This window comes from Cricetulus griseus, chromosome 5 (genome assembly GCF_003668045.3).
Source record: "Cricetulus griseus strain 17A/GY chromosome 5, alternate assembly CriGri-PICRH-1.0, whole genome shotgun sequence".
NCBI lineage: Eukaryota > Metazoa > Chordata > Mammalia > Rodentia > Cricetidae > Cricetulus > Cricetulus griseus.
Genome location: NC_048598.1, coordinates 27,048,229 through 27,067,775, shown reverse-complemented (window position 1 = coordinate 27,067,775; position 19,547 = coordinate 27,048,229). Strand labels below are relative to the sequence as shown.

General features: G+C 36.5%; 1 protein-coding gene across 3 annotated transcripts in view; it reads right to left on the bottom strand.

Moving 5' to 3' along the window:
* The window catches only part of Dcaf6 (DDB1 and CUL4 associated factor 6), a 107,612-nt gene that overhangs the window by 27,980 nt on the left and 60,085 nt on the right, over window positions 1–19,547 (bottom strand). For 2 of the 3 annotated variants that reach the window (XM_035445475.1, XM_027417136.2), the window contains exons 11-12: window positions 10,913–10,972; window positions 198–315 (exon numbers count right to left, since the gene is read on the bottom strand). In XM_035445475.1, the coding sequence (XP_035301366.1) occupies window positions 198–315; window positions 10,913–10,972 (178 nt within the window). The remainder of the gene's footprint in view (window positions 1–197; window positions 316–10,912; window positions 10,973–19,547) is intronic. The other variant, XM_027417137.2, reaches the window with a different exon arrangement.

Genomic DNA, 19,547 nt, shown 5'->3' with positions numbered 1-19,547 from the left:
GCATAGCAAGGGCTCTTATCCACTGAGAGTGAGCTATCTGTGTATTTATAAATTCTTCAAGGAATTTAAAGCACACTACAGTTTCCACAACCAATACAGTACTGCAAAAACAAAACATAAAATGAAGTACAGAAAAAGCAGATCTAATACAATTCTACAAAACGGCTAAGAATGTCTTTACAAAAAGGTTAACTTACCATTCATCTGTAAAGTTCAGTTTTATTGTGCTTGTAGTTGTTCCTTCTGTGCTGTAGTGCAAACTTAAAACTGGTTCACCTGTCCCTGGTTTGGGGCTCAGCCTTTCATTATTGTTATCTGAAAATTGTGTTTAAAACATTTGAAAAAAATCTCTGAAACCAGTAAAAATATGACATTTCCTAAAATTTAAAAGAACTTAAGTTAGGTTGTTCTTGTCATAATTTTTGTTCATGTTAGGTTCTCCTTTAAAGTGCAAAGCAACATTATTAATTTCTAGCTTTGTGCACATGACTGCCTCAGATTTAGAGGGAAATCAAATACACTAAAAACCATACCCTTTGATTAAGGAACCCAAAGCTATGCACATGCAATGACATACATAATAAAGTAGCACATTACTTAAGAGAATATCTATGATTTCCTTTTTAGCGGCTTCAACATCAGAAAGAATTAGCAGCAGCTAAAGTGTAAGATGAAAGGGCTCTGCACGGAGCTGCTCAGGCAGATGCTACTGAGTTCTCTCAGGACACACTCTATGGCAAGGCAACAGTGCACTGGGCATTGACATTTTCTAAAAGTGCTTCAATATTTTAGTATTTTTCAGCTTTTAGTCTTAACTAATCTTGCAAATAAGTTACTTCTTAATGGACAGTATTTTTAAAGTTTTATAGAGCATATTCACAATGTATAATGTCTTCTAAAAAATGGCAAATAAAGGTGGACATGGTGCTCACACCTGTAATCCCAGCACTTAGGAGGCTAACACAGGATGGCCTCCAAGATTCTAGGGCCAGCCTGTGTTCCACAGTTAAAAACAGGCCAGCTGGGCTACAAGTGAGATCTTCTTTCAAAAAGAAAAGCTTAATAATTGGCTGGGCATGGTTGCACACATCTCTAACCCAAGTATTCAAGAGGCAAAGACAAGTGGATTACTCTAAATTTGAGTACAACCTGGTACATACAGTGAATTCTAAGCCAGCCATAGCTGTTTAACAAGACCTCGTCTCTAAATCAATTAATCAATCAAACCAAAATGACAAATCAAAGCCACAGAAACTGTAGAGACTATCCAAAGCCTTCTCCCCAAAGAGCAAGGATATTCAAGGACAAAATACAGCAGAACTTTAAAACTTCCCATTTGCTGGGTCATTAACAGCTTGTGGAAACACAAGAACACATGGGGAATAAACATTAAAAAATATAAAACCCCCCAAAAAGTCTACATTTATTAGGAAGCTGGTTGGTGGCCCAAAGAAAATTCCAACAACAACAACAAAAAATACAAAACCAAGTATCAGACACTTTGGCTAGCTGTCTCCACAGAGAAAACTCATCTGTGGCTATCCCTTTTTCCTGGCACCCATTCCAAAACTGATATAACAATGATTACTTTTCCTAAATTAACAACAAATCACACTTTAAAAATCCAAATTACTCAGACTTCTTTTCTGCTTTTACCACAGTGCCAAGAGTGGGCGCCAGGGTCTGAAGCGAGCCCCAAGTGTTCTACAACTGAACCAGATGCACAGGCCTAAGCAGGCTCTTAACTTGTTATAATGAAGGACATACCTTCCCTTCACTCCTTTTGAAGATAGGAGCACTTACTGAAAGAGAACCCCATAGAATCTCTGGTCTAGCTTATAACCAGGAAACACAACAGCATTTCAATAAAGTACTGGAGCAGAAAGGAGAGAGCATTCCCCAAGGGACAAGGGACAAGGGAACTTAAAAAGCCCAATTCTTACACTATATTTTAAGTTCTAACTTGTGAGAAATCTTGACTTATATGATGCTTATTTTAAAATAAAAGTATAAATATAAGGCTGGCATCCCAAATTATAAAAATCACCTTATTTCTATTCTATTTGTTTTGACTCCATCCTTAATATATAAACAGCTACTAAGAATGACCTAATAACCCGAAACAATGTTCTCTAGCTCTCTCCTTCCCCTCCCTCTCTTACATAGGTGTCTCACCACATAACACTGGTTGGTTGAGAACTCATTCTGTGCATCAGGCTGGCCTCAAACTCACAGAGAGCCTTCTGCCTCTGCCAACCAAGTGCTGGGATTAAAGGTGTGTGCCACCAAAGCAGGCCTATAACAATGTTCAACACTTCAGCATTGTACTTAGGGTCTTGGAGGAGGCATTTTACAAAACATCATTCTAGTAAAACCACAAAACTTTATCTTGGAAAAAATATCAAGAATGAGACTTTTACATCTGTTCAGTCCCTTAACCACTTGAAAAAATTTATAGTTGCTAGTCATTTGGCCACACAGTTTTCCTTTATCCTTTAGTTATGCTGTTGAGATTTTCATACCACTGATAATAAAGACAATGTTGTTTTAAGGTTGCTATAACTGGGGCTAAAGCCTGGAATGGTCAAGGACAAAGGCAGAGCTAGAACTGGTTCTTTCAGAACAGCTTATAAAATATTTTGCTATTTATTTTTCCTCTAAGGTAAGGAACGAATGGAGGTTATGGAGGTACACATCATTAAGCCCATACCAGAGAGGCAGAGTCAGGGATCCGAGTTCAAGGTCAGCATAGTCTATACTGCAAGTTCCAGGCCAGCCAAGGGTACACAGTGAGACACTGTCCTGAGGGGAAAAGGGGGGCGGGAGGGTGTAAGAGCAAGTGTACTGAGGAAGGCCCTCTCCTAGAGGAACTGAGTTCAATTCCCAAAACCTGTAGCTCATAGCTTCCTCTAACTCCAGCTCCAGGGGATCCAATACCCTCTTTCTGGGCTTCATGGGCAATCCCCAACCCACCCCTACCCCCCCAAAGACCCCCAAACCCAACAACAACATTCTTTTTTAAGAAAATGAAAGACAGTTACATACATTCGTATGCTATTAATATAGGAATATACTAAACAAAAGCAAGAAAGAGAGAACAGTTCAGAAACATTTCATAAATATTTGTACAACACCCTGCCAACCCCTCCCCAGCAAGAAGCCTCCAGGTAATCAACAACAGTCACAATATCTTTCCTGGAGTCATCTATTACAAAATTATTCAAGCACGGTCATAAAATGGGACAATATTAATATAATCATAAAATGAGTATAAATTGTATCTCTGGCAGAAACACTATACAATATAGAATCTGACTTCTATAAATGAAGTACTAGTGTGAGTTTATATCCAAGGATTAGAATTTATTTCTAACTTTCCTCATCCCTCTCTTCTTAGGTTATGCTGTGTTACATGACTATAAACAACTTATTAAGATGGGTTTTCTGAGAAATTTGATCCCCTATCTAAGAATGGATATAATTTGGGGGCTGGAGGAAGGTCTCAGAGGTTAAGAGTACTGGTTGCTCTCACAAGGACCTGGATTTGATTCTCAGCACCAATATGGAAATTCACAACCATCTGTAACTCCAGTTCCAGAGAATCCTTGCCTGCCTTGGCCTCCGTGGGCACCAGGCACATGCATGGTGCACAGACACACATGCAGACAAAACACACATGCACATAATATACAGTAATAATTTTAAATGGATGTAATTCACTGTGTGTGATAAAATGCATATTTTAAGCTAAAATTTCCTAAGAAAAGATACTTCAAAGGTGTACAAATTAATGATTTGTTTTTATATACTTAAAGGATATTTATAAGCATTTAGGTTTCCTCTGCCTTGTTTAGTTTGTTTTAAATAGGAACGGCAAACACATTCTAAAAACTATTTCAAAGCCATATTCATTATATAATGCACAGACCTTTCTTTAATACTTTTCACACAGTATTTTTGTCTTCACTGTCAGATGAGGCAGAACACAGTATTCACAACCATATATGGCAGAGCCAGGCTGCTCAATAATATTCCTAATGTTTGCTAGCTGTGTGTAGTCTTAGACAAGTTTCTTAACTTTCCTTTACATCTATCTATCTATCTATCTATCTATCTATCTATCTATCTATCTAACTATCTATCTATCTATCTCTACCTTTCTATCCTCTGGAGAATGAAGAAAAGTATACCTACTCCATGAGGATGCAGTAAGGACTAAGGAAATTAACAAAATGGTATAAAGCAGTATTTGGTACAGCAAAGTGTGATATTAAGTGTTTAAGTGGTTGTTGCTATTATTATTATTATTACTATTTCAATGTTGCAATAGCAGAGCATTAGCTCTATCTAAATATCTATCCATCCATCATCCATCATCCATCTATCCTAGCCCATATAAACAGGTATGACTCAACTATCTATTTCACTTGTTTTATATATGTCTTTGAGTCTTGATTTCTACAACAGAAAATAACAATAAAATTCTCTCATTATATTAAAATACAGGAGGTAACAGAAGTAAAATTTTTTCTTTTCTCCACCCCGCCCCAGGACAAGTCCTCTTGATGTAACCCTGGCTGTCTTAGAACTATGTAGACCAGGCTGGCCCTGAACTCACAGAGACCTACCTTCCTCTGATTCCCAAATGCTGGGTTTAAAGGCATGTGCCACCACACCTGGTTCAGAAGTAAAATTCTTAACAAAAAAAATTTAGTACATGTCAATTATCAAAGACAATTCTAAGTTAGGAAATAACTAAACTAGAAGCACAGAAAACAATCTGATTAATAGAAGAGTAAAACTAACATGAAATAAAAACATGGTTTAATGTCTAAATGATGAAAAATATCACCAATTGTCAGATTCTACACTGAGTACTGGGGTGGTGGTGATGGAAACTACTCATTTCATTCCAAATAACCAACTGGTAGGTATTAAATCTAACAAACACCATCTTTTGTCCACTAGAATTTAAAATATACTATTTATAGATGTGTTCCCGGGTGGTAAATACTAAACTAACATTTCTCATTAATTTAAAAGGCTTGAAATGTTAGATATTTATTAAAAATAAAAAATTCAGCATATATTTCATGGCTACCTAAAATACTACTTGAGCCAGACATGACAGTGCAGTGAACCCAGCTATTGAAGAGGTGGAAGCAGAGTGACCTCATGTCTAAGACCAGGCTGCAGAACTCAGACTCTGTCATTAAAATATAATATGCAGAAAAGGGAAGCAGGGGACAAGATGGAATTATATTATAATCTCAAAAAATAAAAAATTACAAAAAGTAATAATAAAGCGCTGGGATACAGCTCTTCCTTAATGTATGCAAGGTCCTGGTGTTGTATAAATTAACAGTAATGTAGTATTCTTATGATAATGTTATTAAAATTTCAATTTTGTAACAGAATGCAAGTATAATTTCCAGGAAATATACAGTTAATTAGTGACAACTCCAATTTTCCACTTCCCAACCTACCCCAAAGAATAAAATCAGTTTTCCTAGGTTCAGATTACCCTCTTGTCTCCTACAGGTCAATGCTTTAACACCACAGAAAGCCTACTTAGGTACAATGACCCCCAAGTGATTGTTAATTATCAACTCCTACTTAACAAATTATCACTTTAATAAGAATAATGCAATTTGCTCAATCATGACAAAGATACTCATACAAAACTATTTTCTTACACATTCTCCCAAATTAAACATTATCCAAAAATTTAACAAATAAAATGAAAAAACTATTGACCTAAATATCTAAAGAAATATTTATAAATTTTAATAATATATAAACAATAATATAAGAATTTTCTCTTAAGGACAATAAACAAACATAAAACAATTAGACACAGAAATGAAAAGGAAAATTAAACTTATTAAAATGTATCATTTTTTGTAGGCATGCAACACATGCCTATATTCTTTAGTTTAGGACCAGCATGAAGAACATACTGAGTCCCAAACTCCTTAAAAAATATATTACTCCAAGGAGAGCATTGTGGCACACACCTTTATCTCAACATTGGAGAGACAGAGGCAAACGTTCTGTGTGAGTTCAAGGACAGCCTGGAGATGAGCCAGAGCTATATAGTGAGAACATATCTCAACATAAAATTATGTATGTATATGATTACATATTATATATGCACATACATACATCATATGTAGATACATGCATATCTAATACAATATACATTATATCCACAAAAATACATAAATGCATAAATACATTTATATGTAAGTTATATATACATATATGCACATATGTTCACACATATACATACACATGATATATATTATAAAGCATGCGTGTGTAATACCTGTTTATTTTTATATGTATTATATATAATTTTTTTAGGCAGCCAGCAAAGTACATGATAGGAACATTGTGCCTTGTCCATAATTAACACAGGAGGGCCATCCACATGTTTGGCCACAACTTTAAATTTTGTTAGTATGACAGAGTATTTCTCATATAACAATGTCTGTTATTTGATTTTTCCCTATCATTTTGTTTATTTAGCAAACATACTGACTAAAGAAAACAGACTACTGAGACAAAGTCAGGAATGGGGGATGTGCCCTTTACTCCCAGCTGTATTGAAGGCTGAAGCAGTATTGTATGAACACAAGACTTCAATCAGCCTGGGCAACAAAGCCAGACTTCTGACTGCATGTTTTATTTCTTTTTCATATTTATAAAGAAACTACACTTCTTTTAAAGTTTGGTATTTATGCTGCAGAAGGTGTATTTATCGCTGTGTAGGTGATCAGGTGCTTTCTATATTATTTATTTTCTCACAGTAGTTCCTAGATTTCTTTAAGGGGGTAGTTATCAAAGATAAAAAGATTACTAATAACGTTCAGTTTCAATGAGATCATTTCACTAATGAATTTTTACTTTGAATAATTACATTCATCAGCAGCATAGCAAAGTGTTTGGATCATGAATACAGAGTCCTCACCAATGGGCTAATATCACCTTGCAGGAGTGGTTCCTCTCTGAGGGAGAACCATATAAGTTACTGGTAGGGCAAACTATTATCAACTAAATTTGGTTTTAGCTTTCTCACTTCACATCTGTCTTCAATACACTTCTGTTTGTTCTTCCATTCTTTGGCAATGCATAGAGCAGCCCATGACCCTAACTAAAAGCCAAGTATATAACTTCCAGAGTCAAAACCTTTCCTTATGTTATTCAGTCTCCCCTCTCCCCTACCCTCTTTCTTTATCTCCCCCTCCCTCCTCCCTTTCACATACATATATTTTAAAGACAGGGTCTCACTATGCAGACCTGGCTGGCCTGGAACTCACTGAGATCCACCCGTCGCTGTTTCCCAGGTACTAGCATTAAAGACATATGCCACCATGGCCAGCGCTTAAGTATTCTTAATAGCAAGAGAAAACAGACTTAAGATACTTCAAAGCCAACATTTAAAGGATACCCCCACACTACCAAAGGGTAGCTTACATAGCTTCTTTTCCCCAGAACTATCTATTGTTCCTGAAAGTTCTACCTTACTGATGGTTTATTATAATCTTACCAAGACTCCTAGACATAATTTTCTCATTAATTTCTAGCTAACCAGTTTCAAAGTATCACTTATTACTACCATTATTGTCATTATTTTGATTCTTTTGTAGTGCTGGAGACATAATCCATAGTACTAGATAAGACAAGCAATCTACCCCAAGCCCAAATTCCATTCATTCTACTTCATGAAGATTTTTAAAATTTACTCATTTCCCACTCCTACTGCCTTAGATTGGATTTTTCATTGTCTGTTACCTGGATTATTACAATAATTTCTTGTATGTTCTGACTCTCTTCAATCTTTATCTTCTATTTATTTATCTATAATATTGTCCAAATGAACTTTCCAATATGTAAATCTGGCTATTATGCTGAATTTTCCAAACTGAAATAATTTCCATAGCTCTGATCACTTAAAGAATCAATGGTGGCACATCTTAAATCCCAGCACATGAAGCGGAGTCATGTGCACGGACCTCTGAACATTCCAGGCCAACCTGGTCTACATAGAGAATTCCAAGCCAGCCAAGACTAAAAGTGAGACCCTATCTCAAAAAAATAAAGCCCCCCCAATAAAAAACTCTGACCAAATATTGATACCAATAAAGACAGTATGACTTCATACACTGCATATAAATGACAATGAGTAAAGACAACATATATAGAATATGGAGGTATATATGAAACATTCCTCCAAACAAATACACAATTGCAAATCTAATGAAAGCAAATAACTAGCCACAAAGAAGGAAAGGGGAAAGTACTACAAACTGGGAAATCATATTTTTTGAGATTGACACTTAAAGGATAAGTAGAAATTGTTTATCAACAACAACAAAAAAGCAGTTTGGGAGTGGGAACAGTGCGTGTAAGATAACCAAGAAGGAAAGGAGCTCCGAGTGTTAGCAGACTGGAGGCAGGCTCCTTGATAAGAACACAGCAAGTGAGCACAATGTTAGCAGACTGAAGGCTACTAGGCAAGACACAGTGATGAGCAGAGTGTTAGGAGACTGAAGGCAACTTGGCAAGAACACAGTGAAGGAGCAGAAAGGCCAAAAGTAAGGTTAGAGAGATAAAGAGCAGTGCCTTATAAGACGTGGTATGAACTTCACTAGTTTTCAAGGGTTAAAAGTAACTTTAGATGATGTTAGATGACACACTTTTCAAAGGTTCACTCTGTCTGCTAGCTAGTAAAGAAGAGACCGTGTCTTGAAGAGACATGAGAAAGTTATTACTTTAGATGAGAAGCCATAGACTGGTGACAGGCAGGCTGTCTTAACTTCTAAAGTACAGTTTATCTTCAGATAACACACATTGCCATAGGTAAGCCTATGTGCTTAGGTCATTTCCCATTATTAGGCCACTTCTGTTATCACAAAACTACATGTGCAGTGGCCATTAACAATGAAGTTTCTGCTGAACACAACTGATATGTGATCTCATACAGTCTCTCCGGAGGTTACAGGACTACACGGCAAATTGTATTACATGGCCTCCAAAACAAAGAGCCTCCTACTTACTATCTCTAGGCCAGACAACCTCACTAAATGGCATCACCATTCACTCAAGCACTGAGGCCAAAACTGGGGAAGATTCTTATATCCCCAAACCATATATAAATGAAGTATCAACTAAATAGGTATAATATTTAATATAAATCTATAGAAATTATTCTATATGGTTAAGTAAACATTAATCTGGCTATTGTGTAATATAATGTCATAGTATAATTGTATACCATTTTATTATTCTGTATAAAGATAAAACATGGTTAATCTTATTCTCAAATTCATTTGCTCTATTTTTTCTTCCTCCCCCACCCTATTTTTCCACATTGTATTTTGCTTGATTTTTTTTTTTTAATACAGATTTTCAATCTAACCCATGGCCAATTCTCCTGCATCAGTATTCTAAGTACTGGGATTAAAGGCAAAAACTACCATGCTTAGCTTTATTTTTTAAGAAAAGGAAAAAAACAAGAAAACAAAACACCTAACAACAATATATGTGTCATCAAAAAATTTACAAATAAATTATTTAAGACTGAAATTACAGACGTTTCTAATTTTTTTTAATTTAGTTTTTGAACATTTCTCTAGACAGTTAAAATTAGACCTATTTTACACCAGACACTACAGAAATATTAATTTCTTCACTTAGTCAACCACTGAGTCCTCCTACATATGTAACCTTTCAGCCTACCAAGTCTTACAGATTTCATGCTTATTCATAATTTTTTAAAAGAAATTTGCAAAGTCAAAGGGGTGAAATGGTTCAGTGGTAAAGGTGCTTGCAACCAAGCCTGACCCGAGTTCAATCCCTGCAATCCTTTCAGTAGAAGGAAAGAACTGACTCCTGAAAATTATCCCCTGATCATTATGCAAGGTTGTACCATGACATGGACCCCTGACATACACACATGCCACATAAAATATATAAATAAATAATTAAAGTTATTCTTTGCTACTTAATATCACTAACATTATATCACATAGAGAATACTGAGTTGCTATTATAAGCTCTTTGCCTTAATTCTCAAGACAGTGCTATAGCTTCTTACAGTTTTCCTTTCTGCATTCATCTTCTCATGTACCTCTTTTTTGTCAGAATGTTGTGTTTTTCCAATTCCTCTCTGCACTGTATCAGATCTGCTAGGAATAAAACTTGACCAATAAACCTGTGACTGCATCTAGCTCTCCACAGTCTTTTCTACTTCAAAAACAGTACCAGTGGAAGTTCAAGAGGTTTTCCCTGCTGACTGGATATCTCTGGGTTTTATAAGCATACAGCTTAAAGTTAAAAGTATCAGACCTGAGTGGGGTGGCGACATGCCTGTAATCCCAGAACTCAGGAGGAAGGCAAACAAAGCCCCCTGCAGTTCAAGGTCAACCTGGGCTACACATAGAACCTTGTCTCAAACAAAACAGACAACCACCTTATCTTGAGTTTCACCACCAGTTAAGTATGACATAAAAACCAAGCGTCACTGCCATAGCAACCTAGTAATATAGAATATTACTATGCTCAAATTAGCTTTTATATGAACAGTGGGGCAATATGCTAACCTTAACCACAGTTCTATATGATTTTATGGTCTATAGCTATAATAAAAGTTGTATCTTATTAGAGGGAGAGACTTCAAAATTGTTATAAAATGTTGAAGGCAGAAATGAGCTTACACAGAACATAATTTGTTCAGGCCACAAGAGCCCTTTGTGCACAATACCACACAAGACAATTCAGTCCATAAAATACTGACTGAAGACCATAATCAAGATGATATGCTAAGCAAAATCAAGAAAGAACTTTGTTTATGCATTGCAATAAAACTATGGATGGATGGGCATAGCGCATCTCCTGTAGCACGCACCCTGTTGCTCATCAAGTGACATGGATCCGAGCTGTTTGTTAACCACAGAAGAAGGAGAATCTGAAACAAAAATGAGATTTCAACTTAAAAGTAAGCAGCAGAAAACTGCACAGCAATGTTACGATAATCTCTAAGCTTAAGAAACAAATGTATAAGGGCGGGGAAGAGGAGTAAGTAGTGTGGTGTGTTTCCCAAGCAGTGAGTAAGCAGGGTATGTGCTCAGGGTGTTATTCCAGGCAAGCATTTAGCAATCCTGAGAATGAGTTGAAAATCTACTTTCATGCACATATCTCTAATCAAATTCATCTAGCACCAATATAAGGTGCTAGATAGATAATTAGAAATCGTATTTCCTCTAGACAGAAGATGTCTTGACTTTCTTAAATTCCCTCACCAGCTCTTAAGGTGGCTTTCATCCTGCCTTGGGAGTTTCAAAGCATGAAATGAGATGCTCACTGGACTGTGTGAGATGCTGTATGCTATACCATGAGCTGAAGGAGTTGGGATGTTTAACAACAAAGAGTGGTTTGTAGGGAAAATAGTCAATGAATTAAATACCTTTAAAGAAACATGTAACTTTAAAAACTCTATGGTACATTGTGCATAATGAAACTATACTCTGTGAAAGCTTAGGCTTCTTTATACAGGTACCTGGTAGAAAGAGAAAAGCAAGAAAAAAGCTTAATGGTCTGTGCTTTCTACTTTCTACTTTGGTGTTAAACAATACAACTTTATTTTGATCTTTTGGACACACTGGGTCTTCATGTGAGAATTTATTTCATTATTGGGTTCTAGTTTTTAGAAAACACTGAAGGAAAAAAAGGGAGGGCTGAAATGGAAAAGCCATTTGCCTGGTGTTAGCAAGTCTTAATTCTGATAATCAGCAACATCTTTAGGCAGATTCTTCTTTCTCCCTATCAGCCCAGGGTTACAGTACCTGTACCTTAACAAAAGTACTAGAGAATGCAAGTTATACATCCCTGTCTAAAAAACATAAAATTTAAAAAAAACTGAAAATGCTACAAAATCCAAAATGTTTTGAGTGCTGATAAGGCACAATGGAAAATCTTATCACTAATCTCCTATGGTAGAATGTAGTCAGAATATAGATACACCAAAATTTCACCACTAATCTATGATAGAATGCAGCCAGAATATAGATACATTAAAAGCACTGCATAAAATTACCTTGATGTTTGTATCAAATATACAGAAAGCAAAAAGGAACTTCCTGTTTTGCCCTGAGTACTTCTGCTAGACACCTTATGCAAATATTCCCCCAAACGTGCTACTTCTGATGCCAAGCATTTTTGGACAAAAGATACCTAACATAGAGAAGCTCCTGTGCCCCAGTAGAGCTGTTACAGAAAAAGGGAAAAGTGTGGGTAACAAACACAGCATCACATCAAATGTGAAAATGGTCCCTAATTTCTAAGACCCTTTACTCTAGTTCTCAGTCAAAGTTGATAACCAGGCCTGTCTCACTTATTGCCAGCTGTGTTCATAATTGTATTTCACGTCCTCCAAACAGGTGTTAAGTAATGATCATCCTTTGATTAATAGTAAGTGAAATTCCCCAATACATCCTGGTTTCATACCAAATTCACACCATTTGATTGCTTCCATTTGTAGTCTGAGGCCTGCTACCAGCATCTTTCTATTAACCTTAAGTCTTCCATCTTCTAGCATCATACCAGTTTGCTCAAAGACTGATAAACTACAACATATTTTCTAAAGTCTGAAGCTTTTATTCATCCTTACCTATCATTTCCTCACCAGAATAACTGGTTAAGAGTCTTTACTACACAAGAAGGAAAGTGGGAATGGTAGCGTTTATTGGTTCCTTAATCTACCATACTTTTCTCTTTAAAAAGATTTCTCACTGATTCATTTTAGATCTAACACTGCCACCTGCATTATTTTGGGAAAATAGGCAATTAAGTCTTTAGAAATAAAGTTACAATTTTCAAAGCAAAATCAAAACCAAAACCAATTAATTAAAGATTGGAAAACCTCCTTAAGAGTCTTTTACAGAATACAGTTCATCCCTCCGGATTTCATTACACATTTCCCTATGTTCTCCTTTAATAATTAAAAGTTCCAAGATAACACTCAGGTCACTAAGAAATGCACTTAACAAATAATTGTTTTTATACATTACGGAATGCATAAATCTTCTTGAAGTAAAATGTATCTTGTTCTTTCAATTAAAACTTAGAAAGTATCACTAAAACCCACTAATGAAGATCTTCAATGCTATCATCTCCATAAAACTGTACTTAAGTTTTCCAGCATTTAAAATAACAAAGCTTATGTTAAATCAACAACAAAACCCCATGATTAACTAAAAAATTTTCTTTCCTAAGAATTAGAATTGTTATCCTTACGTTCTTAAAATTTTTCAAATTACGTTTTTATTTTGTGTACTAGTCTATTGTGTGTAGATATGCACATGCTATTGATAGTTCATATGTGGAAGTTAGAAGACAACTTGTGGGAGTCAATTCTCTTCGCCATGTATGTCCTTAAGATTGAACTCCAGTTGTCAGGCTTGGTATCAGGGCCTTTACCCACCCACTGAGCCATCTTCTGGCCCAACATCTTTTTGTTTGTTTGTTTGTCTTTTGAGACAGGGTTTCTCTGTGAAACAGTCCTGACTGTGCTAGAACTCACTGTGTAGACCAGGCTGGCATTGAACTCACAGAGTCTCTGCCTTCTGAGTACTGAGATTAAAGGTGTGCGCCACCACCACCCAGCTTAGGCCAACATCTTTTAAAGGCTTTTTGGCTTTTAACTTTATTTACATTCTTGGGAACATGCAACTCCTTTTAGGATTATTATTTTCCTATAACATAAATATGTTAAGTAACATGCTTTTCTAATACTAAGTATTCATAAATGCCTATAACTCCTGTTACAGAAATATTTCCAAATATTAACACAACAACCAACAGAATAACAACAAAACTAAGAAGCTTAAACTCATCACTGCAACTGTTTGTATATTCTACTCCATATTTCTGTGAAATATTTCAGAAGGCATCATTACAAAATAAAAATCAGAATATATGGTCCACTACTAATGTCAATATGGTAAGCCAACATATTTAACGTATTTTAAGTTATATTATTTTAAAGGTAGAAATAAATGTTAAGCAAAGTTCATCAGATACTAAGCTCAACATATGTAGTAGTCATTTACTGTGTATTTCTCCAAATTTGCAGTTTGGTAATGAGAAAATCCTCTAGTCCTTTAACACCAGAAATTTTTAATTGTAGAAAAATAAAAAGTTATAATCTAACATATAACAAGATTTCTTCAGCCATATTTCCTGGGTTTGAATAGCTTTTCACTCACTAATATTGTAACCCTGGGCAAGTTATTTCAATCGTTTCAAGTCTCATTTCTAAATCTATAAAAAGGGATGCAGTATTCTTTTAATGAGATGACCTCTGTAAGCTACGTAACATATAGGCAAAAGTCAGTTCATGTAACCACTACCTCCCTGTTTTTCAGAGTTATGGTACTGACTGAAAAAGAATGATGGAAAATTGTCTTCAAACTATGCAACGTATATTAATTACAGTTTAAAGTCCTAAGATTCACTACTTTTCCTCAGGACTCTAACAGTTAAGGTAATTAACAAAGCCTTGCATAATTAGATCAATGTCATGTCTGATTTATTAATGCACAAAGGCTAAAACATGAACCAATGCATCCATCTCAGAAGTACTACCCTGGTTGTCATTGTGAGCATTGTGGGGAAGCTGACAATAAATAGGGCCTGCTTGCACAGGACATGTTAAATGCTGATTTTTTCCAATATGGCTCAGTTTTGAAAAGCCCTTTTTCAAAAATAATCATCAATGTTTTATACCCTTTTGGGGGTATAAAAGTCACTTTTTATCCAATTGGCAAAACCGTGCCATAAAGTGAAAAAACAGTTCCTACCTGACCCTCTCTAGGCTGGCTCCATGCTCCAGTGGGGCTCTGTGGTGGTTGGGCCAGTACCAGTAGAATCCACAGGGTGTTGTCACTCTGAGCAGGAGCCAGCAACCCATGACTTCAGGGGACCTGAAATGGAAAAAAAGACCTGGGCTTTAAATGAGTCATATACTGAATGCCTTTGTTGCAGCTATTTAGGGCATTCATTTGATAAATGTACAAACAGCTCATTCAGAATCCTCACTGCTGTCTATCTTCAATGGTCTTGATATGAAGACATTGTAAAGAAGTAAAATACACTATAAATAAGATGGTATTTGCTTACAAGCCTTAAGAATTATAAATTTGGGGAGGGTGGAAGTGGAGAAAGGAGGACAGAGGGCAGCAGGGAGGAGAACATGAAGGAAAGGAATGGGTGAGTTGGGGGAAGGACAGAGAGAGAGAGCACGGACAGAAATATCTTGATAGAGTCATTATGGGATTATTGAGAAATCTGGCACTAGGGAAATTGCCAGGAATACACAAAGATGACCCCAGATGAAACTCTAAGCAATAGTGGAGAGGGTGCCTGAACTGGCCTTCCCTTGTAATCAGATTAAGGACTACCGTAATTGTCATCATAGAACCTTCATCCAGTAACTGAGGGAAGCAGATTCTGAGGTCCACAACTAACCACTGGGCTGAGCTCCCGAAGTCCAGTCAAACAGAGGGAGGAGTGATAATATGAGCAAAGAGGTCAAGACCACAGAAACAGCTGGCCTGGGCTAGCTGGAGCTCACTGAAATCAGATTGACAGCTGGGGAACCTGCATAGAACTGAACTAGGCCTCCCGAATGCAGGTGACAGTGGTGGCTTGGGCAGTGTGTGGGGCCAACTGGCAATGAGACCTCGATCTATCCCTCCTTCATGAACTGGCTTTTTGAAGCCCATTTCCTATGGAGAGACATCGTGTTCAACCTAGACACAGTGGGGAGGGCCTTGGTCCTGCCTCCCACATGGTGATGGGACAGACCTGATTCCAGATGGGAGGCCTTACCCTCTCTGAGGAGCATATGGGGGATGGGGGCTGAGAAGGTGCAGAGAGTGGGAGGAGGGGAGGGAGAACAAGGATTGGTATGTAAAAAAATATACAAATAGGGGCTGGAGAGATGGCTCAGGGGTTAAGAGCACTGACTGTTCTTCCAGAGGTTCTGAGTTCAATTCCCAGAAACCACATGGTGGCTCACAACCATCTGTAATGTGGTCTGGTGCCCTCTTCTGGCACGCACTGCATACATGCTAAATAAATAAATAAATAAATCTTAAAAAAAAAAAGTGTCTGCTTTGGGGCTGTTCTCTTAAATATATATATATATATATATATATATATATATATATATATAAATTTTAAAAAAAGAACTAAAAATGTATCTATCCCATATCTATGCACCTCTGTTAACTGGGGTAGACTATACTACCTAACTATACATTATAAATAAGATGGTAGTATCATATCTAATATATATATCTTATTATTATTATTATTATTATATATAATTATATATATATATATATACCATCTCTTATGTAGGGTAGGCTATAGTATCTAAATAAACTGGTAACTGGGAAACTCACAGACAATACCAAATGGATTACCCAAGGTTCATCTAGTCATAAGGTAAGGGACATTCAACTAGTCTCAGACCCAGATAATAATGAGATAAAGAAAAAAAGCTTTTCAGTGATTTAAAAAAAAAAAGTGCCTCCAAACCTGAGATTTTTCCTCAGGACCCATACAGTGGAACTGATTCCTTGCAAGTTGTCCTCTGACTTACACATGCTGTAGCACACCTCCACCCTCCAGGTAGCTAAATATAACTAAAAGTAATCAACCTAGCTATTGGTAACACATGTAACACATGCTTGTATTCTCAGCACTTGGAGGGAAAGGCTTGGACAGTAAACTCAAGGCCAGCCTGAGCTAGGCAGCAAAAGTATATCTCAAATACCACAAGTCACACACAAGAAAACCAAAGTGCATGACTCTATTTCCAACACTCAGGAAGATGAGACAAGAGATCACAAGTTTAAGACCACCTGGGAATGTATAGTGAGAACCTATCTCAAACTACTGCCAACAACAAAATCACTGACTTAAGTTTTGTTACATTTCCTAAAAGTCTTAGAAAATGAGTTAAAATAATCCCTAAATGATTCACTATAAACTTCCTGACTTCTAAACAAAAATGTACTTCAAAACAAACAAACTAAACTAAAACAGGAGAGAGCGCTCAATGGTTAAGAGCACTTGCTGCTCTTGCAGAAGGCTGTGATTGGGTTCTCAGCACCCATATGGTGGTTCACAAACCTCTGCAACTCTAATCCCAGAGGTTTTAATGCCCTCTTCTGGCTTCCAACAGCATTGTAGCATATTGTGCACATATATGCAGGCAAAATACTCATATACATAAAAATAAACACATCTTTTAAAAACTAAAACAAAAATCTCTTAAAGTAATGTATTCTAAAATTGAAAACTGAAACTGTAAATTTAGTTATGAAGGATTATCATTTGTAGTTGTGAAAACTTTTTTAGGGGCTTGAGGGATGGCTTAGTGGTTAAAAGTGAATAGTACTTTTGCAGAAGACCCAAGTTCGGTTCCCATCACCATGTTCAGTGGCTCACAATCACCTCAAACTCCAGGTCCATGGGGGTGGGGGATCCAGCACCTTAGTCCTACCCAAGCACCTGCACACATGTGCACAAACCCACACACAGACATGCACACATAATTAAAAATAATAAAAATAAATCTTGAAAAAACCCTTCTTTTAGAGTAGGTTGGTTCACATTCTATTTAAGAGCTGAGGAGCTATGGGGTAGGATGAATATCAAGCTAAATCATCACAGTTTTACTTTTACATCTGAGAGATTGATTTTTTTCTCCTGTGACCCTGAGAATCAAACAGCTGCCCCTAGATAATTCAATCTCTGCTAGATCTCTAGTTCATTTGCAGATTTTAAATCAGAACTTCCATATAAAACTCTGATGAAAGATTTACAGCTGAGCCACCCTACCCTCAATAAAAGAGAAAACCATGACTTAAATCATCTAGCAACTCCCCCTTGTTTTCTAGTGGCAGTGCAGGATCAATTCCAGGGCCGTAGGCATACTAAGCAACTGTCTTAATCACTAAGCTATGTCCCAAGCTCTAACTCTTTTATATGACTTGTTTTACACAATAATTTAAAAGTGAAGTCAGCATTATTTGGCATTTCAGAATTATGTGGTGCATGCCTCTAATTACAGCACTTGGGAGGCAGAGGCAGGTGGAGCTCTGAGTTTGAGACCAGCCTGATCTAAACAGTTCCAGGACACAGGACAACCAGGATGAAAGAGAGATCCAAGAGAGAGAGACAGAGACAGAGACAGAGACACAGAGATGGAGGAGGAGAAGAAACAGAGGAACGATTGACAAATTACTATATAATATGAATGTATAATATTTCACTGTGATTATCAATTACTACTGTTTGGCTCCTTCCTATACAATCCCACTAAACTTGCATATTATTATTTCTGCAAAGTGAACTGTTCTCAACTTTCATTTAAAAACTAGGTAGTGTTGGTTCATTCTATACTTAGCCTTTCACAGAATTCTCTTGAGTCCTATGTTTTAAAAAGAGAATAAAATATGTCAGTCAATGAAATAATTCAGAAAGTTTCTACTTTTACAATTTCTTGATTCTAGTCATGTATTTTTGGAACGCCTTATATCTAGAAATTTAAACGAGTGTCAAGATAATGGAAGTACTATTTGTTGGCAGAATCATAACTTATTTTAAATGTTCTTCATTATTATTGTATCTGTACATATGGTATGTGTATAAGTATGAGCACACATGCCATACATAGCACATAGAAGGTCAGAAGACAACTTTCAGGAACCAGTGCTCTCCTTCCCACAGTGGGATCTAGGAATTCAACTCAGGTTATCAGGCTGCCATGGCCAGATCCTTTACCCAAGGAGCCATCTGCTGGCCCCTTGTAATTTACTGATGGGCCAAACACATAACAAAAAACATACCTTTTATATAGAAGAAACTAACAAACTAAAATGAAGTATGCCTAAGATAAGGCTTTAAGAATTGTTAGTTAAAAATTATCTTTTTGCTAAATTTCATACTTTCCCTTCAATATTTTTATAAGATATTTTGAAATGAAGAATTTGCCTTAAGCCAACTCATCTTTTCTCATAACCAAAGCTTATTTAGTTGAAAAAGAAAACAGACCTTATCAGTTGCCTTTTATTAACAGTTTATAAGGCTTTTAGTTACTAATAACATTTCTAGGACAGAGTAAGATGAAAGTAGCACCAGCAAATGAACACAGGGCATGCTACTGATTAAAATTTATTAGGGGGTTGGGAATGTAGCTTAGTTGGCCGAGTGCATGCATGAAGCCCTGGGTTCAGTCTCCAAAACTATATAAACTGGGTATGGTGGAGCATTCTTGTAATCCCAGCATCTTAGACACAGGAAGATTAGAAGTTCAAGTTCATCCTCAGCCACATAGAGAGTTTGAAGCTGGCCTGGGCAACAGGAGACCATTACCCAAGGACAAATCCAGCAAACAAACAAACAAAACAAAACCCCATCAAGGTACTTTATATGAATAATAATATGACAAACACATAAGATACACATAA